The sequence below is a fragment of the Pseudorasbora parva genome, chromosome 16, assembly GCF_024679245.1.
Source record: "Pseudorasbora parva isolate DD20220531a chromosome 16, ASM2467924v1, whole genome shotgun sequence".
Lineage (NCBI taxonomy): Eukaryota > Metazoa > Chordata > Actinopteri > Cypriniformes > Gobionidae > Pseudorasbora > Pseudorasbora parva.
Genome location: NC_090187.1, coordinates 18,320,672 through 18,337,439, shown reverse-complemented (window position 1 = coordinate 18,337,439; position 16,768 = coordinate 18,320,672). Strand labels below are relative to the sequence as shown.

Sequence of the window (16,768 nt, the reverse complement as noted above, 5' to 3'; positions counted from 1 at the left end):
AACACAGAGATAACAAATAGAGCCTTTAATGAACACGGATAATAACACAGGAGAACACTACACACGTGAATAAAGCACAATAACCGACAAAGGGCTTAACCAAACAGGGAGTACAAATATCAAGTGCACATAATGACAGACAGGTGCAAATCATATGTAACTATAGGAACAAACAAAAACTGTGTCCCAATTCAGAGGCTGCCTCCCTCGAAGGACATGAAGGTTAGACTGAGCATTGTTAAAAGAGACTGTCTAGTCTCGCCTATGGAGGACTGTTCTTGTTGCCTAGCAACTGTGACAGCTGAGTGGCAGTAACATTTGTACTGGACTATTTTGAAAGTTATATTAAAATGTCTGAAAATAAAACAGGGTTAACAAACTGTTTAAATATGTTTAGCATGGCCTATTTCTGTATATAATAAAGAGTATAAACTACACAATTAATGCACAGATCCTTAAATACCTTCCTAATATTGTGTTGGTCTTTTGCTGCCAAAATAGCCTTGACTAGTTGAGGCATGGACTCCACTGAAGATGTACTCCACACCTCCCTGAAGGTGTGCTGTGGTATCTAGCATAAAGATGTTAGCAGCAGATCCTTTAAGTCCTGTAAGTTGCGAGATGGGACCTCTGTTGATAAGAATTGTTTGTACTTGGATAGAGATCTGGGGAATTTTGAGGCCAAGTCAACAACACAAACTCATTGTGCTCCTCAAACCATTCATGAACCATATTTGCTTTTGTGGCAGCATGCATTATCCTGCTTAAGAAGGCCAAAGCCACCAGGGAATACCATTTCTGTGAAAGGGTGTACATGGTCTGCAATAATGCTTGGTGGTACGTGTCAAAGTAACATCCACATGGATGGCAAGACCCAAGGTTTCCCAGCAGAACATTGCCCAAAGCATCAAACTGCCTCCACCGGTTTACCTTCTTCCCATAGTGCATTCTGGGGCCATATGTTCCCCAGGTTAGCAACGAATACGCACCTGGCCATCCACGTGATGTTAAAGAAAACATGATTCATCAGACAGGCCACCCTCTTCCATTGCTCTGTGGCCCAGTTCAGCTCACGTGCCCACTGTTGGCGCTTTTGGATGTGGACAGGGGTAAGCATGGGCACCCTGACTGGTCTGCGGTTATGCAGCCCCATACGCAACAAACTGCAATACACGGTGTATTCCGACACCTTTCTATCAGAACATGCATTGACTTCTTGAGCAATTTGAGCTACAGTAGCTCATCTGTTTAATTGGACCACACAGGACAGCCTTCACTCCCCACGTGCATCAATGAGCCTTGGCTGCCCATGACCCATTTGCTGATTTCTCCTGATTTCTCCCTTCCAACACATCAACTTTGAGAACAAAATGTTTACTTGCTGCCTAATATATCCCCTTCACTACCAGGAGCCGTGATGAAGAGACCACCTTGTCAGTGGTCATTATGTTATGCCTGATCGGTGTTTGTCAAAATTTGAGCTGTATAAACATTTTTTTTTTCATTAGTGTCATTTAAACATAGAATTGGGGCATCTTTTGTCGTGCCGCGGTCATGCAATAGGCCTTCAAATGCAACCCTTCAAAGAATGCAGCCTCTGAATTGGGATGCAGTAAATTATATAATCATTAACCAGGGAAGCTGAAAATAAACAAGAGCAGGTAAGCAGGAACTTCGTGAAACAAAAAAGAAAATTAACAGAAAAGTCCATAACCGTGACAGGCATTTTATAAAACAATTTAAACGCAAGAGCTGTTAGTTTTGAATGGTGTGTCTAATGTAGACAAACATAAGCCAGAAGTACCACTTTTAGTGTGTAGGCAATTTTAAAAATGTAAATTCAAGTTTTGACACACCTAAGTATATCTTCATATGTAATTTTTTAATGACTTTTTATTGTCTCTGAAACATGCTTAGTGTACTGCTGAATGAGAAGCAATTATTGTAAAATAAATTATTCTTTAATTCCAAATGTGATTGTCATGTATTTAAATATATATTTGCAGTTACACATTTGTAACAATGAAATTGCAATGTACTGTATCAGCTTTAAATGCAATATTAAACATATTACAGTTAAAATTATGATATAATGTGCTTTAGTATGTTAGTCAAAACATCACAATAGCTATACTTCTTCAAAGTATATAAAATTATTAAATTATTATTTTAAATTAAATAAATTAAAATAAATTTAAATTAAATTATTAAAATATTATTTTAAGTAAAACTGTTAATTTGACAATTATAAAGTGCACCTTTTAAAAAACAAAAAAGATATATATATATATATATATATATATATATATATATATATATATATATATATATATATATATATATATATATATATATATATATATATATATATTCTTTTAACTGGTTTTATTTCAAACTGTGGAAGTTTTTTTTTTAAATAATTTACTCATCAAGTTGTTCCAAACCAGCATGAGTTTCTTTCTTTCTGAAAAGGTGATATTTTGAAGAATGTTGGTAACCAGACAGTTGACGGTTAACTTCCATAGTATTTTTTTAAAAAAATTTATATAGAAGTCAATAGCAAATAGCATCAAGTTTCGAACAACTTGATGAGTAAATGATGACAAAACAATTTTGGGGGGGGTTTAACTACAGTCCCTGACAAAAGTTTTGTCGCTTGTGTACAAATTGACCTAAAGTGCCACTGAAATATATTTCTAATCAAGATTTTTTTTACAAGAAATGGCTCATTTTAATCCCACCAGCTTTTGTGATAATGTTTCTGTGAAAAACTAAACTTTCAAAAAGTATTCTAATATTCACAGCTTGGTAAAGCCCATTGAGTCAATTTTTGCAAAGACATAAGTGTTGTCACCTTGTCATATGAGCTTCACCTGTGACTAATAATGGCTCAATTAGGTCTCAAGTGTGTATAAAAAGAACCCCAGTACACTAGACCTTCACATCAACTGCAACTAGACCTCTGCAAACATGCCTAAGATTCACCCAGAGACTAAAGTTTTGATTATCAAGAGGCTGAAGACCAGATCCACTGCTGATGTAGCAGACACCTTCAATGTGTCTCAGCGTCAAGTACAGAGGATAAAAAAAAAGATTTGAAGAGACTGGAGACGTTTTTGACAAGCCCAGGTCAGGCAGACCCCACAAGACAACTGCTCGAGAGGACCGTTTGTTGGCTCGAAAATCCAAGGCCAGCCCATTTTCCACTGCAGCAGAGCTCCACGAGACCTGGTCACCTGAAGTCCCTGTGTCAACCAGAACAGTTTGTCAGATTCTGTCTCGAAATGGCCTCCATGGTCGAATCAGTGCCCAGAAGCCAGCACTAAACAAAAGACAATTTAAAAACCGTGTGGCATTTGCCAAGGCCCACAGCCTGCTAAAAGGATGGACGCTGGTAAAGTGGCAGAAGGTGGATTTTTCAGATGAATCTTCTGTTGAATTACACCACAGTCGCCGGAAATATTGCAGGAGACCTACTGGAGCCAGAATGGATCCGAGATTCAACCAGAAAACAGTGAAGTTTGGTGGCGGAAAAATCATGGTCTGGGGTTACATCCAGTATGGGGGTGTGCAAGAGATCTGCAGGGTGGAAGGCAACATCAATAGTCTAAAATACTAAGAAATCTTAGCTACCTCTTATATTCCCAACCATAAAAGAGGCCAAATTCTGCAGCAGGACGGTGCTCCATCGCATACTTCCATCTCCACATCAAAGTTCCTCAAGGCGAAGAAGATCAAGATGCTCCAGGATTGGCCAGCCCAGTCACCAGACATGAACATCATTGAGCATATGTGGGGTAGGATGAAAGAGGACGCATGGAAGACGAAACCACAGAATATTGATGAACTCTGGGAGGCATGCAAGACTGCTTTCTTAGCTATTCCTGATGACTTCATCAATAAATTGTATGAATCCTTGCCAAACCGCATGGATGCAGTCCTTCATAGTTAATGGAAGTCATACAAGATATTACATTTGGATCTCACAGCACCACAACTTAATTTGCTGACATATTTTTGTATTTGCTGTAAATTTGTTCAATTTCTGTATAGGCGACAAAACTTTTGTCTTGCCAAAATTTGACCTTTCTGTCTTGATTAAATGATAAATATTTTTTCTGTGAACATTATTTATTTCAGTGCATTAAACATCACTTGGGAGGGTTTTAGCTTTTCATATGAGCTATTTCTAACACCAATTAATTAATTAAAAGTCAGGTTAATATCAGGTATTTCTAGAAAATAGATAAGCAACAAGACTTTTGTCAGGGACTGTATACCTTTAAATGTATACACTTAAGTAGCTTTTTAATTTTAATAATACTATATTATCTGCAAGTGTGCATTTTATATATATATATATATATATATATATATATATATATATATATATATATATATATATATATATATATATATATATATATATCTTTTTCAAAAGGGAAAACGTATTTAATTACTATGATATTGACTAATTGACAACTAGCCCAGTCTCCCCTACATACAGCAAATAGTAAATTATTTTAATATAATTTGAGGACATTAAATGAATAATAAATTCAACTAATTTCACTGCTTTAATCATTATTTCCCATTAATTAACACCTTCTCCCAGACATGTATTTATTTTCCATAATGCTGAACAATGTATTTGATAAATAACATCTCAAATGAAAAACATGAATTAAAGGCATTAGTGGATATCGAGCTGTGTCTGCCCTTAACATAAAATGTGAGTTATAATTTGCAAGAGACGTTTGCTATCTCAAAAACATCATTAAATATCCAGACATGGGGATTTCTGTCTCATTTGCAGATGTGGATAATTTATATAGAGACCGTGGGAGTCGGTTCAATGGAGAGCTGTGGCATACAAATGGGAATAAACCCATCTACACTCTTAAATGAGGCTATTTTCTGTGAATAAATCTTTAATGAGAACACTGGACAGATAAAAAATATTTTGTAGCATTATGCTTCAGCTATTTTGTTGCTTGAAAACACAAGGCTAAGACTAATAATCTACTATTCTGAATATACAATGCCTATATTTACATTTTAAATAATAAGAAATAAGGTCTGTAAATTATAAATAATTATAAATAGAGCTACATGAGCCTCCACAAATTGCCTTTGCATTTCATTCTCATATTTTTAAATAGTTGTTTCACATACTGATACGGCAGAGCATGAAATAAAAAGAAGCATATTCATGTCTGCATTTTACTGGGATGTATTGAATCATCCATGAATGTTCCATTTCAGAGCTGAATTTATGCCAGTATTAAATGCAAGCGAGTGGCAAGGGTCACATTTCTGATTACAAATGCAGTGCACTGAAAATGGGAGAAAGGATTCCTAAGTGGCTCAAAAATGAGCACACTTGCACACAAATTAACGCATAAAATAGGCTCATGCATCACACTCTCGTCTGTATGTAAAGCATGTAAGTTCAGGGCTTTAGTACTACAAAAAAAGATGTACAGAAACCCACAAAAGCAAGCACACATAAAGCTATCAACATTTACATATTCATTCATACTAAGATTGCAATTAAAGGTATATTCCGGGTTTAAAGTATTTGTTTTGGCATAATATTAATACATTTCCACTTTTTAGTTTTGAAGGAAGGAAGGAAGGAAGGAAGGAAGGAAGGGAGGGAGGGAGGGAGGGAGGGAGGAAGGGGGGGAGAAAGAAAGAAAGAAAGAAAGAAAGAAAGAAAGAAAGAAAGAAAGAAAGAAAGAAAGAAAGAAAGAAAGAAAGAAAGAAAGAAAGAAAGAAAGAAAGAAAGAATAATCAAGGTTACTGTGAAGCACTTTTTGGAGGATTTTGGAGGATTTACAATTTTACAATTTTGGAGGATTTAGACGCAAATATAAAGATTATTAATTTTTAAAAAGCTCTTATTTCCTTAATTCTTCTTCCGTGTTGTTCTTGTAATTTTGCAGTCATTTAGGTTTTATGCTGACATGTTAAGTTGTAAAATTGGATAGAAATTTAAACAGAAGACGTTAGTTATTTTTTCCACACTGCTTAACTGTTTTGCTGTTGATTTCACTTAACTTGTATTGAACCCAGAATATTCCTTTAAACAGTCACACAGACGATATAACTGATTGAGTAAATACATATTGACTGTGTTATACAGAATGCCATAATTTAAAACAACTAAACAAAAAAAACAATGATTAGCGATGTACACATTTGGCATGTTTTATTTCAGTATGTCATGGTCTCTGCCTGAGCTAGAAATGTATTTATTTTACTTTTTATTGTTGTGCACACACCCTTGCAAACCTGTTTTTTTGTCATCCTTCTCTATTTAACATTCTCCTCAAACCTCTCTGTCTAAGCACTTATATTTGTTGAATATATTCAATAAATTACAGAACATCAGAGAAGTGAGGTAAGTCCATTCCTTTGTACCCAATAACCTTTATTTCACATCACTTTCAACCACTCAAAGACTTCAGCCATATTCTCCAGTGCTTCATTCATACCACGTTAGCTCTACTTCTAACCATCCAAGAATCCCCATTACCACCGTAGGGTTACGGTGATCTATCCTAACTGAAGCTTAAAATTGTGGGCATATCTGAACAAACCAAACACACCAACCAACCAACCAACCAAAAAAAAAAAAAAAAAAAAAACTCATCTTGAGATTTGTTGCACCTCTGAGAACATTTTAGATCCACTGGCAGATAAATAAATCACTTCCCTTTTTCTGAACCTACAGAAATTTGTGTGGCATGCTAACCTTGTTTTAATTGTAATAGCATTTACCATATCTTATCATTCATCCAGACAATTTTTTTTTTTTTTTTACCCCACAATTGCTTGCTAAAGACAGCTTGGTAGACAAATACCTCTTGTGATTCTATGAACTGGATTTTCACATTGCGACCTCTGATCTACTCTAGTGGTGAAATTTTTTTGGTCTGGGTGTTTTAATCTACCCTGAACTTGTAAAACTATAAGCTTTTGTTGCAGTCTTTCATCCAAACATTCTACACTTCTTCCCTGGGACTTCTCAGCCTATTGGCATAGCCAAGTATATCTGGTTATGTTAGTTCCCCTGATCACCTTCCTGCCTCCTATAGGCTTCATTAAGGAGCTGTATCTCTTCCTGGTAACCTCCAGACTCCTGGTGCTGTCTCCGACTGTTCTGTCTGTGCGCTTCTACCGTATCCGGAATGTGGATGTTGATGTTGTCAGTGTCTGGATTACTCGTGGGGATCAACAGGGAGTATGAGGCCGTTTCGCCAAGGTCACATGACACAAAGCGGTTCTCACGGCGAGAATAGCGAAGCGAAGGTGAGCGTGCATGTGTGGATGACTGGCTGATATTGGAGACAATAGAGACGCTGTCCATGGCCTCTTCATTGTCGCAGATCTCCAGAACTTCTAGGTGGATTTTTACATTTGTGTCTGCAACTCCTACTCCAACTCCCCCACCCCCAGTGCTGGAGTTGGGCTCTTCTGCACTAGGTTCATGACCCACCGATTTGGAACGGTACACCTCAACTTTCCTCGCATTGTTGGGGGAGATCTTTAGGCCATCGCTGCTGACTTCATAGGTGGAGAGGGACAGTGTTTTGCCTGTGGGGGCATGGAGGGAAACAGTGCCCTGGAAGGCACATAATGGAATTGCCAACCCAGCCGTGGATCTCTGTTTAAAAATAAAAGACAAATAGACATGCTGTCAACACAAGTCAAACAATGTGATATGCAAAAATATGTGAAACTTACGTTTAAAGGCTGCTTTAAAATGTTAAATAATTTAAATACTAAAGGAAGTGTATGTAAGATTGTGGTAGAGTTTAGATTCTGCTCGAGCCGGAGCCCGAACCTGACCCAAATCAGGCCGAGATTTCCCGGCACTATCCTCGGGCCGGGTAGGGCCAGGCCCTGATCCAACGTTTTTGTTTTTTAATCATTACTTTATTAGTCTAATTCGTTGCACAGAAAGCTTGCTATAATCAGAAATAATATATATTTTTAGCAAAGTAAGAACTAATACTACAACTAAGAAACAAATGTGTAGGCTACAAAGTTGCACAAGTTAGGATTAGCCTAAAAATGCGCGTTAAACTCACAGCTTGTGTAGTAATGAAGCAGTATTTTGAACAGAAATGCACGAGCTGCTTGCGTTAACACTGCACTTTGCTTAATTAAATATTTTTGTTTCGAATTGTTTCGTTTAAAAGTGGAAATTTCAAGCTTTCTATACGCATATTTCACATGTCTGTGAGGCAAGTAGCCTGCTGAGTTTCAGTTTATAAATCGGTCTCGGGCTCATAAATACAGTTAATGTGTCGGGCCGGGACACAACTTGCACAGGCTCAGGTAGGGTCGGGTTTGATTTTTTTGAACCCGATCTAAGCTCTAGATTGTGGCCAAAACAGGTACTGCAATCACTTTCAAATTACTGTAGAGCGGTGTATCCCCTTTCCCCCTCCCCCCTGACTCGAGGTTGCCAGATAGGCTGCAGGATTCAGCAGGAACGTTTGTAGCTGCAGCTGTGGTAACTAGAGCAGAGCTGGCAACTCGGATGCTGAAACACCTTCTGACTTCGTGATTGGTAGATAGGAGATAGGTGGAGCTTCAGGTCAAAACACAATATGTCAACATCAACATTAGTTGAGGGCTGCAACAACAACTTTTAAATGACAATATCCTGGCAGGACTTTTCTTAATAACATTTCTTACATACAGTTCCTTTAAATAAGTTACGGTGATAGGGTCACCCATTTAATTAAGGAAATAAACTGAAAATTTATATTTGAGTAGTACACGTTAAATGGACAGAAGAAAAATGTTGTTGTGAGCCATATATATATATTTTTTTTTTATATAATTTGTTATATACTGTACACATAATTCATTATAATTATAGACATTTTATACATTTGTGCACTGCACAATTATCATAAAAAACTTATTTTCTCTCTTTTCACCCATTCATTAATTTAACATCTAAATTGTTTAGTCCAATTAAGTATCACCTTCTGCAGATAACTTATTTAGTTATAAATTTTATCATCTACCCACACTCATGTTGCTCCAGACTTTTTTCAATGGAAAGACATTTTTTGGTAATCAAAAAACACACAAAAAAACTTTGGATTTAGACCAAACATTTTCACCATCCTGCTTTAAGCTTATATTAAGCACTCCCAAACAGTGTTTTCCCTTTTCTCTATCTTGCCTAAAGGTCCCAATCAAGCCAAGACTGGCACTGGTGCCCCCCTCAAAAACTAGGTGTATAATGCTCCTGGTTATAATGAAAATATTTTATACAGTTGATACAGAATGTGACAAAGATTTGGGCAGTGCTACATACACAACTACCCATTACAGTAACATCTCATTATTCCTTCATTAAATCAGCTTAGACTGTCAATGCATATGGCAACACATTTTATTAATGTGGTCCAGTGCAATGATGTTAAATATAAAACTTCATTTATTAAAATAATTTCAAAGATCAAAGTCAATGACATTAAAAAGGCTGATGAATGCAATTCCATTTTGCCAGACATTTGCCATGAGTTAATGAGCCCTGTGTATATATCAGGCCAGTTGAGAACAAAAGGTCTGGTCAAATTATGTCAAGGAACATAAACACAGCTCCATCTTTCTCCATTCAGCAACTTCAGTAATGTAATGTCACACTACAGCGAAATTGAGTTTAGTAGAGTTGTCATTATCATTTCACAATAAAGAGAGACAAATCAACATGGAGCCTGCATAATAGATTGAAATGCCATGCTTGATTGAGGACTTTGAACAATTCAAGCATCTGATTTCATCTGACCATTCAGCACAGCAGTCATTGATAAAGATCTCACCCAACCTCCTTTCATTTCTTCTATCTCATTACATTACATTATAAATGGCTGAGGAATGAGGTAAAAGATATGAATGCCTCCAGCAGGCTTTGCTTAAAACGAAAATATAGACACCATGAGTTAACCCACTGGATGAGTTTGAGGTGCTGGTGCAATGAAGGATAATAACCATATCACACAGTTGAGGCAGGAAAGCAGATATAGAAAAAGGCAAATGCAAACAAGACCCAGACTTATGATGTTTGTAATTATGTGCGAGTGACCTAGTTTCCCATAATTCCCTGGTGAACTGGTCTATATGCAGTGAGGAGTGTTGATATAGGCACTCAACCACATGAATCTTGCATCACACCTACAATACATACATTTAAGGCTGCACTCACAAAATAACTGATTTCTATTTACAGAGCAACTCCTACTAAGCTTACACAAATGATCTTTTGCAAGCGTACACATGACCTGAGTTCTCAACATGCTCAGAATTAATAATCTGCCTCAGGTTAATCGTTGCCCACTCTGACCTCTCCTCCTACTCTGGGTCATAACCATTGGTGGATCTGAAGGTCTGAGTCGTGATCTAGCTCAATGTTTCCCAACCCTGTTCCTAGAGGCACATCAACAGTGTACATTTTGTATGTCTCCCTTATCCAACCCATATATTCCTGGTCTTGGAGTCTTTACTAACAAGCTGAAGAGTTCTAAAATGTGTACTGTTGGTGTGCCTCCAGGAACAGGGTTGGGAAGCACTGATCTAGCTTTCTGTGGTGCATACACAGTGACAGTCATAGGCTTCTGTGCTGCAGCACCCCAGTGGGTCGTCAAGGAACACCAGACTTGAAGACAGAGATTAGGTTAAACCGAAAAAGGTATTTATTGACAGTGATGAATCAAACTGAAAGCAGCAGAGTAAATGGCACAGTCAGAATAATGAGCCGATGAATATGGACTAACTGCTGTCACCCTGTTAAAGGAAAAGAGATTTAAAGCAATGATGACACATTCTGGTTAGATGACTAGCAGACTGAGAGCATATGTGACATTACCCCCTCCACCATTGATGGTTCCAGATGCCCACAGATGAGCCGGAGGGACGAGGAAGCCCTGTGGAGCTGAAAGGTCAATGGCCCTAGTTGAAGCCAAGGGGGTGTGGGTGGAGCTGACTTCATGACGGGCCAAGGTGGACTTAAGAGCTAGGCTGCCCAAAGCGAAGCAAGGGGATCCCCACACCAAAGCAGATCTGGAGACTGGAAGTCCCAAGGTAGATCAGAGTTGCTGGTTGGAGCCAACAGAGAAGGAGCAGAGGGCCTGAAGGGAGGCAGCGGAAGCAAGGCTGGGCAGCACCAGAGACGACGGAGGATACCTGTGCTGCGTTCTAGATTGTTTTTATTATGCCCATCACTTGCTAACTTCCCTCCATCTTGTTCACTCATGTGCATCATTGCTTACATTGCATGGGTGCCCACTACAGGCGGAAAATTTGCAGTGGACTGAACTGGAACATTCTAAGCACTTGATCACTTGGAATCCACCGTGGAGTTGATTTATTTGATATATATATGACAAATTTTTATTATTAAAATTTTTAATTTATGTCATTAATTGGTGGATCCCTTATGTTGTTGGAACACCCTTATTGGAACACCCTTATGTTGTTCCACACCCGTAAGACCTTTCATCTTCTGAACACAGTTTAAGATATTTTATATTTAGTCCAAGAGCGTATCCAAGTGTATGCACTTTACTGTCCATGTCCAGAAAGGGAATAAAAACATCATCAAAGTATTCCATTTGTGACATCAGTGATTAGGGAAGTTTGCAATTGTGTCTAAAAGTGGAGTGGAAGGCAGCATTGGTTTGGGGATCAGAGGGAACTAGGGTGCGTAGGAGACTTGAAACTTGAAGCTGGACGGGACCAGCGGAGATGAGGGAAACTTGGAGCTGGGCGGGACAAGCAGAGATGCAGGAGACTTGGAGCTGAGAATAAAAGGGAGCTAATATATAGCTATTATATTGGCTGTGCTCATAGGCAGCAACTGTATATCAGAAACGGAGGCATGGATGGCATTCTTGCCTCCATTTCTTTAAAAAAAAGTAGTATATTATTACTATTATTTTTTGTGTGTGTATTGTTTGTTTGTATTTTGTATTATGTCTTTGATCATTGTAGATCATAGTCCAAGGGAAATTTCCCCATTGGGGACAATAAAGTTAATTCGGACCCACTTTATATTAGGTGGCCTTAACTACTATGTACTAATATTTTAATTAATCATTTGATACAACGCACTTATTGTGTACATACATGTTTTTTACATTGTACTTACATTTTAAAAATACCTGCATTTAATTACATCTGTAATTAATTTCCGTAGTTACATTTGTAACTACACAGTTAGCACTTCCCTTACACCTAACCCTACCCTTAAACGGACCCGCACCACCACACCTGTCCCTAACTCTACCCATATCTCACCTCAATATCAGCAAAAGTGCTTTGCAATAAAACTTTAACACAGTAAGTACATTGTACTTATTTTTAGATGTAAGTACATAGTACTTAAGGCCACCTAATATAAAGTGGGCCATTAATTCAATTGAATTTAATTAAATCCAACTTCACACCATTCCACTTGAATCCCCACTGGGATTGCCATGGGTGCCGGCTCTCGCATCCATTCAGACATGATGACTGGCTCAGGCTCTGGCTCCATGGTGACCATCTCCATTTGTGGCAAGTCCTTGTTGGGTGTTGGCTCTGACTCTTGACTCATGTTGGGCTCTAGCTTAGTTTCTGGGTCTGTGGGGTAAGGGGAAAACTGAGATAAGGTCTTCATCCACATCACCTACTCTGAGGTAGGAGCTGATCAGGACATTCAATATATTGTTCCAGGATACAAGTGCAGGGTTTTTCCTGGGTCAGAGATGGTCTTCGGTGGTGGTTGACCAGACATGTTCATCCACATACACGCATTCACGCGCACACATGCGCACACACCAACAGTAAAAGTACCTACTCGCAACGTGATCTGTGAGCCCAATACTGACAATAAATTATATATATATATAATTGCTCATATAATTTTGATATCTTATTATGTATAATGTCTTGATGTTTGTTTCTTTAGTTCCTCGTTTTTACACAGTGTGCATGGTTTACTGATTAATTTTTTTTTGGCAAAAATCCTTAAAAGTAGCATTAAAAAATGTCATCAAAATAGTCTAATTCTCTACCATATACAATTTAATAAAATGATTGGCTATCAACAACTTGCGTTGTTCTGGTTTTACCTTATTCCAGTCTAAACAAATATTTTTTGTGGTAATTTACTACACATTTTCAATAAACATATTCAAAATAAATACATGAAAATACAGTGGATTATTAAGACTAATTCTTACTAACTACTCTTGTTTAATAGGGTAAGCACACTTGCATTCTTATTTTAGAGGTGTTGTGAGTAAATGATTACACACTGCTTCATGAGTTCAGTGTTGGACAGATCAGTTCATTAAAATGAATCGGTTTAAATGAGTCATTAGTTCGTAAATGAGTCACAAAATCGGACGCGTAGTATGTAAATCCAGACTGTTAAAACAACGCAAAAAATTTGTCATCACAGAAAACACTTCATAAGGATATTTTTCGGTATATTTGAAAGTATGGTTTATGTTAGCAAAACGTATGTCAACAGAGGTGCGTTTTTTGAGCACAATTCACATCCAGCAGTAATTCAGGGAAAATATTGTGCAAACGCACCACATGAAACATGGATTCAGTCTTCCGACCGTTTACCATTGTGTCAGTTCAGTTGATTTTGATTGATATGCATGAGTGAGAAAGAGCTAAGGTGGTGATCGTTTTGAAGACAGAGTGCGCTTGTGGGGTCTCTGCTCGTTCTCTGTCACTCAGTTAATGTGCACCCTGTCACGTGCATTAGTAATCTACATCAATTTATAAATCACAATAACTCATCAAATAAGGCTTTGGCAGGACAAAAATTTTCAATGTAGGAAAAACCCTGAAGTGGTAGCTGTTTGAGGAGATGATCATCCAATCTACTCCAGATGACGATCTTCAGTGTCATTGTTGCAGGATCCCAGGTGCGACAGCTTGAGGAACTCCTCCACATAGTTTTCTAGAGAGTGGCCATCTTCTGGCAGGGGTAGGTGCAGGTCAGCGGGGTGGACAGGTGTATACAATTTTGCGTTCATGATGTTGGGATCTGGTCTTCTGTCATGGAACACCAGACTCAGAAAAAAAGATTAGGTTAAACCCAAACAAGTATTTATTGACAGTGATTAGTCAATCAGAAAGAAGGGGACTAATGGCACAAAATCAGAATGAGAAGCAGATGAATATGAGCCCACTGAGGGTGCTTTCACACAAGCACTTTTGGTGCGCACCTGGGTTCGATTGACGTCAGAGTTCAAACTGTACCCGAATCCGGTTAAAAAGGTGAAAAAACCTTTAAAAGGTTCGGTTCATGTGAACTCTGGTATAGTTCGTTGCTGATGTGCAAGCCAAGGCGAAAGAGGCAAGGAACCAAAACTCCACCAGGGCATGATGGAGAAAAATAAACCAGACTCAGTTGGATGCCAGTTCTCCTCTGGTCTGTTAACAAACAGTTTATGATTATTATTCTGACAACCTTACGGGTGAGAAATCATATAAGATCGGAATATTCAAAATGTATGGGTATCACGCAAGAGAGGTTTATTGAGGATGGCGCATCGATTACACAAGAATATGAATATTTGAAAGATTGGAGACGTTGCGCTGGAGACGTGTTTATTGAGGGGGGCTGGGCTGGGCTGGGCTGAGCACTGATCATTATCAGCATCAGCTGTTCCTCATTAGCGCTCTATAGGGTATGCACTGACTCACTTTCCTGCCAAAAAAAAAAAAAAAACCTCAGCCGGGGCTGGGTGGTAGAAGAGCTGCTGCATGACTGAAGTTAATAGAGAAAAACGCAAGTAGAGCAAACTATTATCAGTTCAAACTAAAGGTTGGGCTACATATAGTGGTCCTAACAACTTACCAAATATTCAGTGATCCATGGATAATGACATGCAGCCAGGAATCAGGAAATTTATGAGCCTGATTGCGACATGAATATTCATAATTATCAGTCATCACATTTTTCGAGTGATTCAAGCATGTATGCGGATGGGTCAGTGTATTGAAGCATGTATGTGACTGCTTGTCAAGAACGGAAAACAAAAGCGTTTTTCAAATTCTGAATATATTATAGACCTATTAATAAAAAATAAATCATATTTATATTACCTAGACAGCGCACAAAGAGCGCTCCCTTTATAATCACTAAAAGCTCTCACTCATTCAATAAACCCAATCTCACAAAGTTCCGCTATAGTGAAGCTGGCCACTCTTATTTTCACGATGTCTGCACTTACAGAGGATTGATGCACATGTTACTAATAACTGAACTCAGCACCTAGACAAACACTTGAGCGGTGAGTGGATTCCAAATGTAACACCTGTAATTGGCCAACTGCGTTGAAGAAATCTACAAACATGTCTGTGATTGGCTACATTACTCACCGAAGCGAAAACATGTTGGAAATGTAATCATTTGAAGAGTGCAAATACAGATACACCCTGGGTCTTTTGCTAGCTCCTTTTTGCTAATAAATGCTATTATTACGAATTCTTACAGAGGATTACAGATCCTAGACAAGCAGTCATGGGCAGCTTCTCCCTCTTAAAAGCAGAAGCAGCAGCAGGTGGCAATGGTTTGAGTGAGAAAATTACACACTATTATCAAGGGAACAGCGATGTCCATGGGGTCCGTGGACAAGTCTTTGTGAAGTTCCCTGGATTTGTTCCCCGGCTTGCCTGACCCTCGTCTGCCCATTGCATTCCCTGCTTCACCGAATCTTCCTGCCTGCTTCCTGTATTGCAGTCTGTTGTCGAACTGAACCTGAAATTTTGTCAATAAATTATCTTTTTTCACTCGCCATTGGATCTTCTGTTATTTTCTAGCAGTGTAGTATGACATTGTTGGAGTATCACATGGAGATAGCTGGAGATTAACAAGGTGATCGATGCAGAATCACTTGAGATTGCTGGAGTATCACAAGGCAGCCCCATAGTTAAGTAGAGCATGTAAGTGGTCTGTTATCTGTAGTTGAGACCAGAACAAAATTGGCTGTGAAGTGTATGCTCGAAGCACCCGGCTCCACTTAAAAAGATGTTCTGGGGTTTGGTTCATGTGAACTCCGGTACGGTTTGTTGTTGATATGAATGCAATCGTACTAAATTGCGGAAGTGAATCGCCATTAATGACGTGATTTGATAAATATTTGTGTTTAGTGTGTGTTTCACTCATTTACCTGATGAGCGTCACTGACATACTGCAAGCAGAGAGCTGCTGTAGATCTGTAAATCTTTTGGTATCAAAATCAACAGATCAAAAACAAAAATATAAAAGTGACAGGAGCATTTTGCCACCTTCACTCTGGCTGTCGTTACTAAGCAACCGGGTAAACAGCTGCTGCTTTGGTGACGCAAACGAACCCCGGTTCTGACCCAAATAATATAATATGAACACAGTCCAACGGGGGCAGGGGGAGGGGTGAGCAATCGAACTAGGGTTCGGTCCAGGCAATCGAACCAAGTGTGAAAGCACCCTGATTTGATGACTGGGCATATGGAGAGTATATGTGAAATGGTACTGTCCAAGTCACAAGAGTATATCCTGCTGTTTTGGTACCAAGCACGCTAAGACAACCCAAAACTGTATTTTAAAATAAAGTATTTATTTTTGTAAATTTGTTTTACAAAACAAATTTACCCCAATTACCCACTGTTTCAAAGTGATATCCTAGCGCAAACTGAACTGGCAGACTGGCAGAAAGTCATTAACTCTATATTACTTATAGCAAAAAGTATT

At 38.4% G+C, this 16,768-nt stretch overlaps 1 protein-coding gene across 1 annotated transcript in view; it reads right to left on the bottom strand.

Moving 5' to 3' along the window:
* Positions 1-6,618: 6,618 nt before the first annotated feature.
* Positions 6,619-16,768, bottom strand: part of LOC137043592 (probable G-protein coupled receptor 149) — a 28,302-nt gene continuing 18,152 nt past the window's right edge. The window contains exon 4 of the mRNA XM_067419885.1: positions 6,619-7,672. Within this exon, the coding sequence (XP_067275986.1) occupies positions 7,070-7,672 (603 nt within the window). The 3' untranslated portion in view covers positions 6,619-7,069. The remainder of the gene's footprint in view (positions 7,673-16,768) is intronic.